This window comes from Sebastes fasciatus, chromosome 4, assembly GCF_043250625.1.
Source record: "Sebastes fasciatus isolate fSebFas1 chromosome 4, fSebFas1.pri, whole genome shotgun sequence".
Lineage (NCBI taxonomy): Eukaryota > Metazoa > Chordata > Actinopteri > Perciformes > Sebastidae > Sebastes > Sebastes fasciatus.
In genome coordinates this window covers 9,849,250-9,866,933 of record NC_133798.1, presented here as the reverse complement: position 1 = coordinate 9,866,933, position 17,684 = coordinate 9,849,250, and the positions used below count along the sequence as shown (strand labels likewise).

Genomic DNA, 17,684 nt, shown 5'->3' with positions numbered 1-17,684 from the left:
GAGTGAGACTCTCTCCATAATGTCAGACACTTATAATAACAATCGGAGCCTGTCATGGCTAAAACAAACACTTTTAGTGGACGTAAATGACGGTGCCAGCTTGCCCCAATAGCACCAACATATTGCAGCCTGTGAGCAGCTGCCGTCTACAGCGCTCTCCCTCAATACTCGAGCAATTTCAGTCAGACTAGTCTAGACACATAAAAAATTGGAAAATAGGGTCCAGGTTGAAAAATACCAATGTTACCCTTTAAGCCTCCACTAAAGAGCTTTCTATCGTTTAATTTAGTGGGAGCTGATGTGTCCATAAATCAGATTTCAGTGCTGTAACTGCTCGCTGTGCGAGCAATTTGTCTTCTTAGTCCGATGGGAAATACCTGACTGACTACTATCAAAAAGTAATTACTTTCACTGTACGACATAATATACTTTTAAAAAGTTCATTATCAAAAGCTGCTGGACTTTCAACCCAAACTGCTCTGTGGTCATTCCTGGGCACAGTGACTCAAAACAAGCCCTACCTGCCAGCAGCATGTGAGCATTATGTCATTGTTGTTTCCCTGGTAACCCATACCTTAAGTGTGCATCGTCCTCCATTGCGGGATGGCGTGGCAGTGTCGCTCTTTTCCGTGTGCCCACGCACACATATAGAGGTATATGGGTGTCTTATTGTCTCCAATGTCTCCGGCGACACTCACATTGTCTGTCAAGGGCATCCTTTAAACAACTATGCTTTTTATGCTTCTTTGTTCTCCTCCTCCCTTCCTACACAACTGAACACCATCAATCTAGCCATTTACTTTAACTTTATTTCTCACTCCATTAGTTTCTAGGACACAGAGCAGCACAGGGAGAGAAAGGAGGAGAGGAGGGGGTGGGGTGGGGGTGGGGAGGGGGGGGACAGAGATTGTGAAAAAAACAAAAAGAAAGTTTGGCTCCTTGGAGAGATAAAATGTAATTTCACAGTCAACTTGCTGTGATATATTATTTCACAACAATGGAGTGTGGGCTGATATGAGCCCTGCTTGGCACCTGTACAGAGCAGTTAGAACATCAGCGATGGCTCTCTGGAGAGGTTGGTAGAGTGAGTGTGTGAAGGCAAAATTATAAAAAAAAAAAAAAAATCACCTGAATGGAGGTACCAGGAGGGCTCAGTCCAGTGGATCAGAATGAGCACAGTCGACTGCAAAATATGAGTAGCCATGATACACGGCAGAAGAAAAAAAAATACTGTTTTGTTTGGAGTTATTTAAAATGAAATAATATTTCCAGTCAGTGATTTCATGCCCTTGTGTATTGAGCTTTAGAGGGGAATAAGCAGGTGTATATACCCAAGAAAAAAAGACACAATCCAATACTCTCCCATTCATCAAAGTGTTTGCAGTGAGACAGTTCAGCCAAATGAAAGAATCTAAACATCATTTATTCCAGTAGCTGCACTCCTTCATTGCTCCTGCTTCACCATTACACACACTGTTATCCAGGAACATAGTAAGGCATTGATAGATGCCTTGTGCTTCATTAGCTGCAGTCTCTCAGCCTGGGAGGCACTTACACAATATCAAACAGCTTCAACCAGAAACCCAATGAGGCAAGAAGCCTAACCTATGCACTACATACAGAAGATGGGATGAGACATGTGAGAAATGTTCTAATTTCAAATAAAAAATAATCGTCCATTCAGTGGTGCTATTGAAGCAGTTTTTTTTCTAATTGGATATTTAAAGAAACATGTAATTTATTAAAAAAGTTCATCAGTTAATGTTTCAATGATATCAACGGCCATCTAACAGGGTGTATTTATGGGTGTATCTTCATCTCTTTCTCACAGTTTGCTGTTCTTCTGAAATTGGGACACCAGCCCCAGCACCTGCTCTGACGCAGTGATGACCTTATTCTGCAGGTACACAGTGCTGTTTTTAGACGTCTCGTTCAGGAAGTAACGATAGTTCACCATGACGCCGCAGGAGTTTGCCACTCCCCTCGGGCTGGTGTCGGCGTGCCAGTTGAGCCGCCACATTGTGGCGCCGTTTTGCAAGTGGAAGTTGGCCACCGGGTTGAGAGCGTAGCCTCGCCTCTTCTCCCCGTAGAGGTACCAGGCGCAGAGGCGCATCAGGACGGGCTCCAGGACGCGGGTCAGGCGCTCGGACCGCGTCCACTCGCTGGTGGCGATCAGCTTGCGGAGGGCCTCGATGGACGCGGTCCCCGGGGCTGAGTCGGTGGCCTGTTCCACCTCCTTCCACTCCTGCTCAGAGAGGAGGTCAGAGCCCCGGCCTTCCTTCCTGTACTGGCTGAGCAGGCCCTGGAGCCAGGAGGAGAAGCCCGGGATCGGAGACAGGCTGGAGAACTGGGCCATGTGAGGGAACTCACTCTGGAAGACATGAGGAGAGAGGGAGGTAAAGTTAAGGACAAAATATACATTAGGTGCTGAACTCCCTTCTATTCCTTAGACTCTTCCTGGCATCAGAATTTCATAACTGAGACTTGTTTTTCTACTATTTTTAAGACTCTTTAGAGACCCAAGGTATGTAAGGGTGTCTTCTTTTTCACAGTACGCAGGTAGCTAGATAAAGCAGGTAATGTGTTTTTTTGGTTTGGCCTCAATTAGCATCACTGATACTATATATTGACACTGACATAAAGATAAAAAAGTTTGCTTCTGCCACAATAACATGATGGTGCAGCATCAGTGTGTCAGGCACACTGACTGGATGTTGGAGGGTTTTTTGGGGGGAAGACCAGGAATATATTTTGATACAAAAGGATCAGTCAGATAATTCCATAGAGCACATCTGGAGCAGGAGTATGACAATGGGAGCTCAGGTCATTCTGTGCTAACTAATTTGTGCTTTGTAACCAACCTGTTATCCCTTGGAAAAAACACCTAACATAACATACCCAAAATGAATCGGGAATAGCTTCTCAGCGATAAGGCTTATATGCATATATTTGGTCTCCTTTGAAAGGTAAGAAGCTAAACTATACTACTAGCTGTAAAATGAGAAAGTTTGTGACAGGCAGCCATGTTGAGATCAGTTGAGGAAATACCAAGCACCGCCCACCAGCCGGAGCAAATTTCTTTCTCATTTTACAGCTAAACAGTACACTACAAGATGTTTCTGAAAACATTTGAGGAGAGAAATAGGCATTACAGTAACACAATATTGATTCATATTTGATCAGCGCTGCCTAGTTTGACCGTTTGATCAGAGTTTGCGAGTGATTGACAGCTGCCTCCGTTGAATGAACAGCCAATAGGAACGCTCTCTCTCTCTGAAATGACCTGTAATTGGTCAAAGTCTCCCATCACGGGCTAGTTTTTTAAAGCCTGAAAACAGAGGCATGTAGATGTGTAGGAGTCTAGTTTTCTCTCAGAACATTTGAATTACAATATGCTGAAAGGTTATTAAAGATTATGGAATTTTTGCCCAATGATGCCATAAACTTTCTGCCTATCCTCGCTTTAAATATGGAAGGGGTGTCTCTAAAGACCTAAAGTGTGCAGGACTGTTTGGCAAAACATTCATGCATTTAAGGGTTAAAAAAAAGTTTATTTTTTAATCTCCTATTTTGAAAAACAAAAAGTTGCAGAATCATTTAAATGCATGTGGAGACACTTCAACGCAGAATTGCCTCAAACGGCTTGAAGAGAGGAAAACAAAAAAAGAAAGTTGCAAACAAGGTAACGGTTTAAAGAAAACAGATGAGAGGCGGCAAAGATTTGATCCCCACCAGAATGCAGGGGCACCGGCTTTGCAACGGCGGAAATAAGGGAGATGAAAGCTCCACCTCCGTATCAAAACACAAAACAACATTTTCTTGTTTGCGCTCAGGCTGCAGCTCAGGCCTTTAGTTCCTCAGACAGGAACGGCATTACAAATCAACTCCATTGCTTCACGATCCTGCCCCGCTGATGGAGATGGATGATCCCCTCTCTCACTCCCTCCCTCTTATTCTATCCTCCTCAGTCCCCTGCACTCTCACTTGTAATACCTGTCCTCTTCTCTCACTCGCTTCTCCCCCGTGTCTTTGTCTCGTCTCGACCACCCACACACACACGCACAACACCCACCCACCCATCTCATGAGTTCTCTTCCACCCCGCTACCCTTCTCCTCTCGCCAGAATCCTCCCCCTCATCTCTGCCCGTCTTCGTGCTCCGGCATCTGGGTTGATAAGTGACGGAGCGATGTGGCAGGCAGAGGAGTGAAAGTGGCTGCAGATAAAAGTGGAAGTGTCAGACAACCCCTGGAGGGACATGCTGCTCTGTGACATTGTTTTCCTTTCGTCATCCTTGATTTCGCCCTCCCTCCACTTCAAAATCCAGCCTTCTCACTTTCCACGTCCCGCTGGCTCTCCCCTTCTGTTTCGTCTCACTCTATCGTGATCTCGCCTTCTTCTTCTCTAACCTCTACATTTAACTACTGTGTGTTCCCATGTCGAGAGTGGGCAGGGTTGACAAAGAAAAGATCATGGTGGAAATAAGGACAGTGGCAGTAGCAGAGGTAAAAAAAAGAAAAAGGAAGAAATAATACATTGAAAAAGGAAGAGCAGTGCCAGACCTGTGCTCTAGGGGCCAATCTACAAAGACAAGCAAGACCTCCTCCCTTCACCTTAAATCACGGCTGTGACCTTTTCTTTTCCACTCTATCATCTATCTATCATCCTAGTGGTCCCTCTGTGACTGCGCGGCTCCTCTCTTCACCTTTATGTAAGGTAAAGCCCTGTCAGAAACCCAGGGCCTCTGCAGAGTCTGTATTGTGGTTTGGGGTAGCTCCGATGGTAGATCATTGCACTTATACATCGTCGGGGTCATGGGTTCGATTCCCACTAGGGTCATAAAAATATAATTGCACTCATGGGGTGCTTTGGGTAAAAGCGTCCAGAAAGGGGTCTGAAAGTCACATTGAAAAGTTCAATTTCCCAATAGTACTTTATACTGTACTTTGTTACAAAGCCAAAATGCAGTATAGCTACATAGGCTATTCAGTCAAAATTGAGTTACGACCAGAAACTGGCTTTTTGGAATCTGTTTTACAAAAAACAACATCCTTATGCCATATTAAATTTATGATTTTTGTTTTAAAAAACATGTCAAATTGGCTCTGGCTTGGTAATCTGCTCCAGAGGCCATATTTAACTGTGCTCTCTACCAGCCATCTAGACAGCAAGAGAGCTATAACTACCAAGAGAAAGCTAGCTAGTGAGATTTGAGATTTTGAGCCTTAGCTAAAACTAAATTGACTTATTGATTTTGCCTTAACTGTTATCAATTTTGATGACATCGACATCTTGGTACTATATTTTGTTATTCCTTATTTCTAGCAGTTAAGTAACAGTAACTAGACTACATTCTATAATGGTGAAAATTGGCTAAACCCAACGTTACTAGCACTGCTGGACGCATGATAAAGTGCCCTCTAGGGTGCCCTTCCAGTAGAGAAAACATGATGAATGTGCCTTCTAGGGTGCCCATCCAGTGGTGAAAATAAAAGTGATCTCTAGGGTGCCCTTCCAGTGGAGAAAATGTGATGAATTGCAACCTAAGGTGCCCTTCCAGTAGAGAAAACATGATGAAGTGCCCTCCAAGGTGCTCCTCCAGTGTATAAAACATGATGAAGTGCCCTCTAAGGTGCCCTTCCAGTAGAGAAAACATGATGAATTGCCCTCTAGTCTAGGTTGCCCTTCCAGTGAAGAAAATGTGATAAAGTGCCCTTTAGTGTGCCCTTCCAGTAGAAAAAACATGATGAAATGCCCTCTAGGGTGGCCTTAAAATTGAGAAAGCATGACGCAGTGCCATATAGGCCGCCCTACATGCTAGAAAACCTTCTGCGTGCAGCTAGTACCCTTTTTATTATTTTTTGCCCCTGCCCTTCAGACAGTCTGAGTCCGCCACTGGTTACTAGCTTAGCAGACTCTCAGAGAAGCAGTAACTGCCATCTCAGGCTTTGACTTTCGTAGAATGTATGCCATTTGGTGAGGTTAACTTAAAATCAAATATTTCAATGTATTCAATGGTAGATTAATTTCAATATATCATTAGTAGACAACCAGATGGACCACCCCATGAACCATAGGGACCATTTTAAAAAGCTGAGAGAGCATTTTGCTTGTAGAAACGGTCTCTTTTTCTGTCTAACTCTTATTCCTTTTCCCCTCCAAACATCACAGTTTAGTACTGTGCCTTTGTAGGGTGGTATAGAGAAGCTAAAAAGTAGCACAGCTCTTTTTTTAGATTATTATTTTTGCATTAGAAAGACAACAAAGACGACAGGAGAAGATGCTGGCTTGCAAAGCTAGCAGACCTCTTGATGAAGACAACATTCCCCATCTGCAAGGCTTTTATAACGCAGTGCAATATAACCTACTTTCCAACCTCCGACACAAATAGCCCTAATGCTTAAGCAGGGAAACACAATATCTGCTGAGCTCACTGAACTGCATGTTGCCATTAATAAAAAGGCCGATAAGTGAAAAGCTTGCACCAATCAAAACAGTCCCGTTGAACTGAATAAAGTGGAAGCAGCTTAAAGCTCTGAAACCTGATTTTTTTATGAGGGTTCACTGTAAAAAGCTACTTCCCATCTGTTGGGTGGAGTGGCTTTTGATGTTCCATTCAATGTTGCCAATCGTTTAACAAGTGCTAGCTGGAGTGGCCCGACATGAAGGGCCACTTCCGCGCTTATTGAGAGGGATGGATGCGATTTCATTACTGCCTGTCTAGTGACTACAGCTCTGTTTGTGTGCATGCATACATGTGTGTATGAGCAAGTGCTAGAACAAGCGGGGGATTTATGATTCAGCACTGAGAGACTAAAATAAAAACTTTTGAAAAGCAATCAAACAAAAATCTTGCCTGGCACAGCTACATTTCTCACTGGAATAACGCTGTGCCAGCTGGGCCGCACCTGAAGGCCACCGTAAAGCCGTTTAATTGAATTCAGCGTGTGAGTCATACAGAGTGAAACATCCTGCGGAGGAGACTAACAACACTCCTTTGCAACTACACCATAAGGGAGGAGCTCTGCAGGAGTTAAGAACTGGCTGCATCTGTGCACGTGTCATGTGCACTGTCAATGATAAGGCGTTATTTAGCTATAGTGGGACAGGGTGGTTTAAAAGCTTCACTGATAAGACTGGGTACTTCATAGTTATTGTATTTAGATAACATGAGTTTACATATCTCTTCCTCTTCCGTGACCTTATGCCTTACCTCCTGTTTACCGGAGCCAAGTCCTTATAGGAATACAAATAGAATTGATTCAAGTAATTCTTCTGTAGCAGTATTTTTACAGTGGTTTTATTAGCAAAACTATGAACTAGGGCTGTCAATCAGTTAAGACATTTAATTGCATGATTGTCCACAATTAATCGTGATTAATTGCAATAATCGCACATTTTTTATCTGTTCAAAATGTACCTTAAATGGAGATTTGTCAAGTATTTAATACTCTTATCAACATGGGAGTGGGCAAATAGGATTCCTTTATGAAAATGTATGTATAAATGTATTATTGAAATTCAATTAACAACACAAAACAATGACAAATATTGTCCAGAAACCCTCACAGGTACTGCATTTAGCATATAAAATATGCTCAAATCATAACATGGCAAACTGCAGCCCAACAGGCAACAACAGCTGTCAGTGTGTCAGTGTGCTGACTTGACTATGACTTGCCCCAAAACTGCATGTGATTATCATAAAGTGGGCATGTCTGTAAAGGGGAGACTCGTGGGTACCCATAGAACCCATTTTCATTCACATATCTTGAGGTCAGAAGTCAAGGGACCCCTTTGAAAATGGCCATGCCAGTTTTTCCGCTCCAAAATTTAGTGCAAGTTTGGAGCGTTATTTCACCTCCTTTGCGACAAGCTAGTAAGACATGGTTGGTACCAATGAATTCCTTCGTTTTTTCTAGTGTCATACAATGCCAGTATCTTAACGGTAGCTTTAAAACAGAGCTCGCTGCAACCTCAGAAATATTGATTGCATTAAAGAAATTAGTGTTATTATTGCGTGTGAACTTTGAGAGTCCTACCATCAACACAAAATGCTGTACTCCTAATTGTGGCCTCATCTCACATATCAAACAAAATAAAAACATCTGTGTCAAATTAGGTAATATACGATGCAGAAAGTTTATCAGAACATCACAACATTATTATGTTCATCCCTGAATTTTGATCATTGTTGCATTTTAAAAAATAAAATGGTAATTTCCTTAAAGATTATATAAATAGCAACAATTTAATTTTCGCAGAGGCCAGTGATCATTTGAAAACTTGAATTTTACTTATTAAATGCTTCAACATCCATTCCTAGTTCCACATCCATAGTTTTAAATTTTCGTTGACCAATGCACTACGCTACATCCTGCATCCCACCCGCGCTCACCTGTAGTTCTCGGACCACCCTCTTGATGAGGTAGTTGCCCAACTCCACCCCTTGGAGGCCAGCCTGGGTGGAGGAGATGGAGTAGAAGATGGCTGCATTTATCTTATTCACATCCTCCTCCGAGTCAAGAGTGGCGAACTCACGGACGATACTCTGAAGAGAAATAAAACACATTTCTGTCGAGTCGCACAGACAAATAGTGCATCCCTCATCCGGATACAAGCCCATACTCAGTGTTTTCTCTCCTGAAGGCCAAGTCAGGCGTCTCCTATAGTTACTGTATGTCAGAGCTGCTGGAGCGAAACTGTGGATATGGTTGCACTATTTCACACCATGGAATATTCTCAAATTGCAGAGTTGTCAAAACCACCTTTTCCTCACTGTAAACACAGAGGAAAGGAAGTCAGCGCTGTAGAGGCTGCTCCCAGAGGGATATGCAGTTTAAAGGTCTCTGTATTGTTTTTCACACAGCAATAATCCATTTGTCAGCTCAGAGGAGGAACAACGTAGTAAATCCCAGATGTTTAACTATCCTCCAAGGTGTGGTAAAGTGAGACGAACCATTACAACAGCCTGCAGCTATCGCTTCTAACCTGAATGTTATCAGAGATGTCTTCAGTGAGGGCCACGTGTAGTACAACCAGGGGTTCTCCTGGCATGGCGGCGTGGGTGAAGGCATAACACCGGCGGTATGGCCCCACTCTGCGCTTCAGGTCAGTCCAGTTCCTTATAGGGTGCACTGCCTCATACCTGGGAGAGAGAGCCACTAGTTAGTCTTTCAGTATCCAATTAACCGTTTGCTAAGCCCCGACTTCCTCAGTTACAGTTGCTACGCCGGTCAAGCTTTCCATTTGTATTAGGGATGCTAATTTAGAATTTTTTTTCCTGACCGATACCAGACCATCGTTAACCGATCATTAACCCTTAAAACGACAAGATTAGTGTGTTGCATGCAGCGCTGCTGTGGTTGTAGTGCCTAACAAACCTCCCAGCTACAACGATAAGCCGATGCACAAACAGGTTAAATCCATCATTTAGCGCCAGCTGCAGTGAATGTGCAAAACAGGGTTGCGAGGTTGTCAGCTGTGTGTCTGCCTGGCGTACTCTGTCAGCCCCCCGTAACGTTAGCGAATGTCCGACAGACCGTGTGTATGTATGTATTTAAATATCAGAGCCGAGCAGTCTCTGGGCAGCTGTCAATCACTCTAACCAAAACGGTCAAACTAGACAGCGCTGATCAAATATGAATCAATATTCAGTTACTGTAATGCCTATTTCTCACCTCAAATGTTTTCAGAAACATATTTTAGTGTAAAATGAGCAAGTTTGTGATTCGGCCGCCATGTTGAAAACAGTCGAGCCAAAACTAATCCCCGCCCACCGGCCAGAACAAACTTTCTCCTTTTACAGCTAAACGGTACACTAAAATATGTTTCTGAAAACATTTGAGGCGAGAAATAGGCATTACAGTAACAGAATCGTGATTCATATTAGAGCAGCGCTGCCTAGTTTGACCGTTTGACCAGAGTTCTCGAGTTTCGCGAGCAGTGATTGACAGCTGCTGTAGAGATTGCCCGGCTCTGATTGGTTGTTTTCCTTTGCCACTGTGAAATCTTGCAAATGCCATTAGGAGCACCGGAGGACACGGAGGAACATCATTTTTTTATAAAAAATAACTTCTTTTTTTTATCATATTTGCTCAAAGTTATCGACTTCAGCTTTAGAGCAGTTATGGTTTTGGAAAGGCTAAATTAAAACTCTTATAACCTTGACACACCAAGCCGACGGTGGGCCATCGGACAGTTTGAGGCCGTCGGTGAGCGTCTGTCGGCCTATTTTTTTAGCTTTTGTCTGCCCGTGTCGGAGGCTTTTTCGGACAATTCAGCATGTTGAATCGGCGGCGGAGCTCGTCGATGAGAGAAACCCCTCTGATTGACTGTTCAGCCAAAACGAATCAGTGCACGAGAAGAAAAATTGAAGAGACGAAAGTAAGCAAACGAGTAAAATCAAGAGGGAACACACACAGAAGGCTCTTCTCATTTTTCATCTTCATCTCATCTGATCACTTCAATACACGGATATTTTCAATAGAACGACATGACCATCTGGAATGAAGCTAAGTGGTGAGTGAGAGTGGTGTGGAAATGGTCGCCAAACGCCGCTTTGTTTCATATCATAACAACGGCTTGTATATCCGCAGTCCTTGGTCTTCCGGTTTCCCTTTTTGAATGGCGAATACAGACTACCGCAACCTGCCGGTGTGGAGAGTTATTACATCTCACGCAGGCGCAGAACGTGCTAACTGGCCGTCGACTGTAGTCTTTGCGGTGTGTTTAAAAGTAACTTGTCAGCAAGACAAAGGCAACGTGAGGCAATGCGAGGCAACGTGAGGCAACGTGAGGCAACGCAACAGTCGGCCTTCGTCGTCGCTAGTTCTTTTATGTCAGCTTGGTGTGTCTGGGCCTTTAGATGACACGCAGGTTGTTTTGCAATGTGGAGAAGTGCCTAGTCACGTCTGTTAAACTATATGATTGGAAAATCACTGTTCAGGGGACGAGTTTAACAAACGGTCAGTTTTCATTACTGTGCTGTATAATTTGTATATAAGAAAAGAAACTTGTGTTGAAATGAAAGAGGGAGAGAAAGACAGAGAGAGAACCACAGTATATGAGGGAGCATGAATGCCCTTACTGGCTGATCCTCTGCAGGATCTCGCAGGGGGACTGCCAGGTGATTCTCTCCAGACGGAGCAGACCTACAGAGAACCACTCAGACAGCAAGCTCTTCAGCGTGCCGTTCAGGTCCTGGGAGAGAGAAAAAAGGCGAGAGTTTAGAATTAACATCCACCTCCAGCTGATAATTGAAAATTCACCACATTCTTTCCTTTGTCGAGAACCGCTCAGCCGCCGGTCTGTCGGGAAAATTAAAGCGGGATCGTGCATTTGTATTTCATAATAGTGCAGGAACTATATATTGTGTGAATAAAAAACTGGTATGCAGGTGTGATGAATAAGAAAAAGAACGTCATGGTCCGTGCTACATTAAGTTATCTGAGCAATGTCCTTTTACTGTGGCTATGCAGGATTTTTTTGTCCTTCCTTTCTATTTTATAAGGAAGAAACACCACAAAAGTATTCTGTAGGTATCGCAGCTTTTATAGAACTATTAAAAGAAGTTGATGAACACAGTCTTTACAGCTCTATCTTACTGACTGACAGCAAAGTTGCTCAAGTTTCGGCTCCGAACTATTCCAAGACCGGTAGCTTACACACTGCAGGGTGTACGATCCCCTGGGCGTCTGTATGCTGTTTGAATGTTTTCACATTATGAGTAGTGATTTGTTTGCGCTCGCAATGGGTGTAGAGGAGGCACTTCAATAAACAACTTGCCATTTCAAAGCAGGCCTGTCCTCCCGCAAAAGGTCAGACTTCATTTAAAGCAAATCTCTTGCAAACACACAAAAGCAGCGCACGCGGCGCACGCACCCAAACACACCCGAGCACATAAATACAGCTTATATTGGCCGTTCCATAAGATGACTTCACTGCAGGTTTACTTTAATACCGGCTTGTCAGTCATAATAATAGCTAATACAAACAAGCTGGAGTACAGTCATGGTGTAAAAAGACACTGGCTGAAATTCTCCGCGAGCAACTATCAAAACCAAAACTATCGAAATTTGAAAATCATCCTCACATAATATGCATCAGGCCCTGCATTATTCAGCTTTACGGTCGAGAGGTCTCACGCTGGAAAACATTCTGTAGAGCGAGGAGCTAAATAAAAAATAACCCTCCGAAAAAAAAGGGGAAAAAAAGTTCAGCAAAACTTCCATCACTACTTTTGTGAGGGTGTATGTGTGTATTTGTGTTCCTCTGACCTCACAACCTGCCTGAGGTGAAATAATCTATAAAATGGCCGATAATCCCGGCCCGGCATTTCTGTGGAAAACGCAGCACATAAACAACCCATGAGAGTGCAGCCGCTGCCTTGGGTAGCCAATTCTCACCCACACAAAAGGAAGGCCAGAATGAGATGTGTATTCCATTGACCTAGCAGAAGATGAAGTCCTTTTGAAATGGAAGGGTCTAGCATTCAGAGCCTGAGGTTAGGAGAGACGCGTCGGAATGGAGGGAAAGCGAAAAGAAGAAAATTCCTGCACTCCATTAGAAAGAAAATAAAGCAATACTTTTTTGACACTGGAGCTGTATATAAATGCAGAGAGGCTCTGATGCCGTGAGCTGATACAGCCTCTGTTACCTTGAGCTGCAGTTATATTGTGATTATATGGAGTGATGGGAGACTGCAGTGCCTGGAAGGAACAGTCTGTCTATCCGAGGCCAAACGACCACCATCTGCCAAAGTGTTTACGGGTCAAACTCAGAGTGTGCCAATACCTTTACTCCAGTAGGCTGCATGCCACTTGTCAGCCTGGCAGGCTGTCCGTGGGGAAAAAATAGCCTCACTGATACGCTGTGAAATCCCAAGGAGCCAGCTAAAACGATGTCTCTGACTTGTCTTTACATCTTTCGCTCAGTTTGTGGACAGGTGAACAAGAATGAAAGGGAGGAACATCAAAAATCAATTACCCAACCAAGAGAGACTAATCTAGCGTAGAATTCAAAGTGAAAACTCTGCAAGAATCATAGAATTTGCAGCGAGCTTTCATTACTTTAGCCATTTTAGAAATTGTATCTTTTTCTTCCATCTAGGTTTCTGTGCTATTTTGATTATCTGCGTCATTTTGTGATTGCAAGATATTTCTCTCCCCACATACTATCAATACATGTACTAAAAGCTTAATATTTACCATGACCTTTTCTCATTTTTAGCTCAATCAATTCTGGCAATAACAAGAAAAAGATTGCTGCGCACCCCCAAGCCCAAGGTGGTCAGCACTCAGTACGAGTACTCCGTAGGCAGCTTAGACCTTTTTAAGCTACAAAAGGTCTCAGTGGGCCTCGCTTATTGAGATTAAATGCATCTGGAGCACCTCGCAGCAGGAATAAAATAGGTATCGAGCAGGACAGAAGAGGCTAAGAGTCCTCTGGCGATAGTGCAGTGAGGGTCTTTTTGAAAAATCATATTAATCTATATTCCAAAGCCAAACAAACAAAGCATAAAAACTGACCACAAAGATGATAGAAAACCTTCATTTCATCATCAATCTGTATCCACAGACAGCACACATCATTTTAAGTAAAGTGGCTTTAAATGGCCTCAGAATGATTTCAAGCAGGACAGCTTTAGTTTGACCATTACAGCTTTTGATGGTGCACACATCAGCATTACAACTTCACCGGCAGCAGTTGCATTCTAGTGTGTTTGAGAAAAGTGGACACGACGTGTCAACTATGACAGAAGCAGTATTTGCTTTGGATAAGGCCACCAAATTCCCTAAATTACTTCTGCACCTCCTCATGGCTCTGTTTTCAGGCTTTAAAAAAATCGGAGACTTTGGCCAATCACAAGTAATTTTAGAGAGAGAGAGAGCGTTCCTATTGGTTGTTCATTCAACGGAGGCAGCTGTCAATCACTTGCAAACTCTGATCAAACAGTCAAACTAGGTAGGGGTGATCAAATATGAATTAATATTCTGTTACTGTAATGCCTATTTCTCACATAAAGTGTTTTTTTTACTGTTTAACTGTAAAATGAGAAAGTTTGCTCCGGCTGGTGGGCGGTGCTCGGTATTTCCTCAACTTATCTCAACATGGCAGCCAGGTCACAAACTTTCACATTTTACAGTTAAACAGTACACTACAAGATGTTTCTGAAAACATTTGAGGCGAAAATAGGCATTACAGTAACAGAATATTGATTCATATTTGATAAGCGCTGCCTAGTTTGACCGTTTGATCAGAGTTTGTGAGTGATTGACAGCTGCTTAGAGACGGCAGATCAGCTCTGATTGGTTGTTTTCCTCCGGTCTGTGAAATCTTGCAAATGCCATTAGGAGCACCGGAGGACACAGAGGCACATGATTTTTTTTCAGATTACCTGTCTCATGCACTACTGTCAGGATATAGTGACCGTTTTATAAAAAAATACTTTTTTTTAAATCTTATTTGCTTCAATCTGTTTACTCCAGCTCTAAAAGAGCTCCTGGAGTGGCCTGTGACACATAAATAGCAATTTTCCAGGCTGCAAGCCACTAGTTGATTTATAAATGTAGCTTCATGCAGCATCAACTCAGTATACAGCCAACATAAAGAACTCAGTTTTGTAACCTTTGTCAAGCTTAAAATTCATTGATAAAAAACTAAATACTGCAGGAAGAAAGTAGGTAAATATGCAACATTTGGTGCACTTTAATTACAAGCCACACTCTTGATACATGTTAGTAAAATAGTTAGCCTGTCAAATTACTCTGAGCGTGTATTAATAGCAAAACATCTATGGTACATTTCAAACTTTGTATACTGTATATCTGCACTTTGGGGAAAAAAAGCAGTGCAGGTTTTAGATGAGATTAACCCACAGAGTGCACGGAATTAACATCTGAAAAATATTCCACCCCTTATTCCAAGGTGTGCATGAAAACTCCTTCACTCCAGTGCTGAACTGAATTGAAAATCGAAATTATATTTGACTGAACATGAGTGACTGAATAATGAGACTAGAAAGGGGAAGCTTTTCTGAAAAATAAGTTGCCAAAAAATGTGCCATTAAGGTGAGAAAGAGCAAGGGGACCATGTCTGTGTGATTTTAATTTTTTTTTTCCCCCACTTCCTTTCCTTTAAATTTTTCTTTCACTTTGTCTCCAAAAAAAATCATTGAACATATTCATTACATGCCTGATTTATATTCAGCACTTTCACCTTGTTGCTGCAGCAGAGTAGCCCTTGCCTCTTCATGTATAGAATGAAATGGGGTCTATTATTCTATGTCCCTGTATGCTGATCTGAGCAGCCAAGATGAGCAGAAAATATGAAGGAGGCCAATCTTATCTTTTTTGCAAAAACGCCCCTAAACTATGAGGAAATTAATAAATAAACAAAACAGATTTAGTTCCTCTAGTTTGGTCAGGAAGGTAAACTAGGGCAAAGGTCATTTCCACTCAAGCTGTGAGGAAATGTGAGCCATGTGACTGGGGGGCAAGTCACATGCAGTCTGTGCCTCAGTGTGGGGGGTGAGTTGGGTAAGCAGCTATACTCGACTAATGCTGTTAAAATATACCACATACAACGTCTCTAAATTACGGGACTTTCAGGTTCGGTTTGTGATACGATCTTATGTAACTTTTACAATTCTTTTATTGAAAGCCTTTTAACCTTTTCTTTCACCTGCTGGATTAAGGGTCTGTCTGTGAAGGACAAGAACAGTCTAAATAGTATAGTCAAAGTGTGCTCCAACATTATTGGAGTTCAGCAGAAGGACTTGGGCACTATTTTGGAGAAACAGGTGGCTGAGAAAGCAAAAACAAAAAGGTATCAGCCAACCAGATCCCCTTCTTTCGGCTGAATTCTCTCTGATGCCTTCAGTCCGATGTTATAATGTGCCCTTAAGGAGAACAAATCATTACTCTAAGTCCTTTATCCCTTCTGCTGTTAAGCTGCTGGACACAGACCAAAACCCATTTTAAAGGGACTGTTTGTAACTTTTTACAGGTATAAATCTACCAGGTCAGGATCCCATGCGCGCTCGCATGTGGCTACGCTGTTCAGACCGCTCCTCTGCCTGCTTGTCTTCACTCACACAACGCGCTCGTCCTCGCTCCACCTCACGTTCATGCGCGCACACTCTACACTGCAGAAGAGTTAGTTTAGCTCTGAGAATATCTAGTGAATGCACAGTGGACGTTTGTGCAGAAATAACTGCTGCAGCTCCTCCAGACCAACAGAGGTTTCCCATATCTTGTGAAGTGACGGGGCTCCGCAGCGAGAAATGTTATCGTCTCCGACCGGGTGCCGGATTCATCCCTTTTCACTCCGGCTGCGGTCGGAGGCGATAACATTTCTCTTCCTGCTTCAGCCTCCGGGGCTGAAGCAGGAAAAGCCAACACTAGGATCAGCATTGATTCATGAAGAGACCTCCGTCTGGTCAGCTAACATTACTGCCAAGCAGGTGAAATATAGAGTGATATTGTGGTTTTAGCTGACGTGTGTCGCCTCCATGTTTTGAGCGATGCTTGTTCACGTCTATTTAGAGCGAGCAAAGCGCGAGCCCGACGCTGACTTTCGTTGACTTAACGGCCACAGGTGTCGCTGTTAACAAGCATTTCTGAAAGTTACAAATAGTCCCTTTAAATGACTGTTATTTAGAGGAACTTTAAGATATGTTGTTCTCATATATTGTTTCTTAATTTTTTGGCTTTTATTGCTATAATCCTATTTATATGGTTCTTATTGTAACTTGTCCCTCCAACTGCCCCATGCCTTTAATATGTTTCCTTTGACTTAACTAATTATTGGTTGTCTGTTGTATGTATGTATGTATGGACTGGGAATGCTACAAATGACTTGCCCCCTTGGGGATAAATAAAGTTGTCTGAACTGAGCTGTTCAGGCAAAAAATGCCAAACGCTGAAGCGCGAACGGCAATGATTTTGACTCATGCGAGCACCCGTGGACAATGTAAACATACCCTGATGTGTGGGCTCTCGCTAGCTTTGGATGACAGTATTTCAAGCACATCTGCTCGGAGATCCACCAGAAACTTCACTCCTCCTTCGACCCTGCTTATATGATTAAGCAGCTGCTTATAGCGGGGAGTCAAGCCGTACCGCAGCCTGTCTTCAACCTGTAAGATGGTTGCTAAGTCTCGTAGCTGAGTGTCCAGCAGCCTCACAGACAGCTCTGAGGCGCCTTTATGATCTACTCCAAAGTCCTGCGACAGCTTCGTCAGGAAGCCGAGCTTGTCTTCCTGGTCCAGACTACCGTAGAAGTGCATGAACTCCAAGCTGTTGGACTCGGGAGGAGGAGGGGACTTGTCTCTGGTCTCGTATGAGGGTAAAGGAGCAACGACCCTCGCCAGTATCTCCTCCATGCCCGTGACAGCGACACGAGTTGGGGTCGAGTAGCAACGCCGACCGCGGACGTCCGAGGCCTTCAGAGCCGCTGTGAGGACAGCCCGGTGTCCAGCCCAGCAGCACCGCACACTGCTTCGAAAAGCCCAGATCGCAGGATGGGATATCATCGCCCCGGGAGGGAGCACAGCTGTCTGTCTGGCGGAGGTGACCAGTGAACACACACAGGAGGGAACTGTTTCCGGGTCTCTTAAAGAGACAGTACAGCACATGGCAACAAGTCAGATGGTTATAGTGGAACAATCATGCAAACAGTGAT

General features: G+C 43.4%; 1 protein-coding gene across 1 annotated transcript; it reads right to left on the bottom strand.

The window, feature by feature from the left end:
• Window positions 1–1,402: 1,402 nt before the first annotated feature.
• On the bottom strand, window positions 1,403–17,679 carry mlycd (malonyl-CoA decarboxylase). The gene is made up of 5 exons (XM_074631903.1): window positions 16,984–17,679; window positions 11,089–11,201; window positions 8,991–9,147; window positions 8,398–8,550; window positions 1,403–2,371 (listed from the first exon to the last, which is right to left on the bottom strand). Exons 1-5 carry the CDS (start codon window positions 17,635–17,637, stop codon window positions 1,826–1,828), a joined length of 1,623 nt encoding a protein of 540 aa, XP_074488004.1. The 5' UTR covers window positions 17,638–17,679; the 3' UTR covers window positions 1,403–1,825.
• Between the last annotated feature and the right edge of the window lie 5 nt (window positions 17,680–17,684).

Bases quoted from the DNA above. Each gene is read 5' to 3' on its own strand.
- mlycd (XM_074631903.1), bottom strand. From the start codon at position 17,637: ATGTGCTGTACTGTCTCTTTAAGAGACCCGGAAACAGTTCCCTCCTGT. The intron at 11,202-16,983 runs GTATGTTTACAT...TCTCTCTCCCAG, and splicing joins GCGAGAGCCCACACATCAGG to GACCTGAACGGCACGCTGAA. The intron at 9,148-11,088 runs GTAAGGGCATTC...TCTCTCTCCCAG, and splicing joins ATCCTGCAGAGGATCAGCCA to GTATGAGGCAGTGCACCCTA.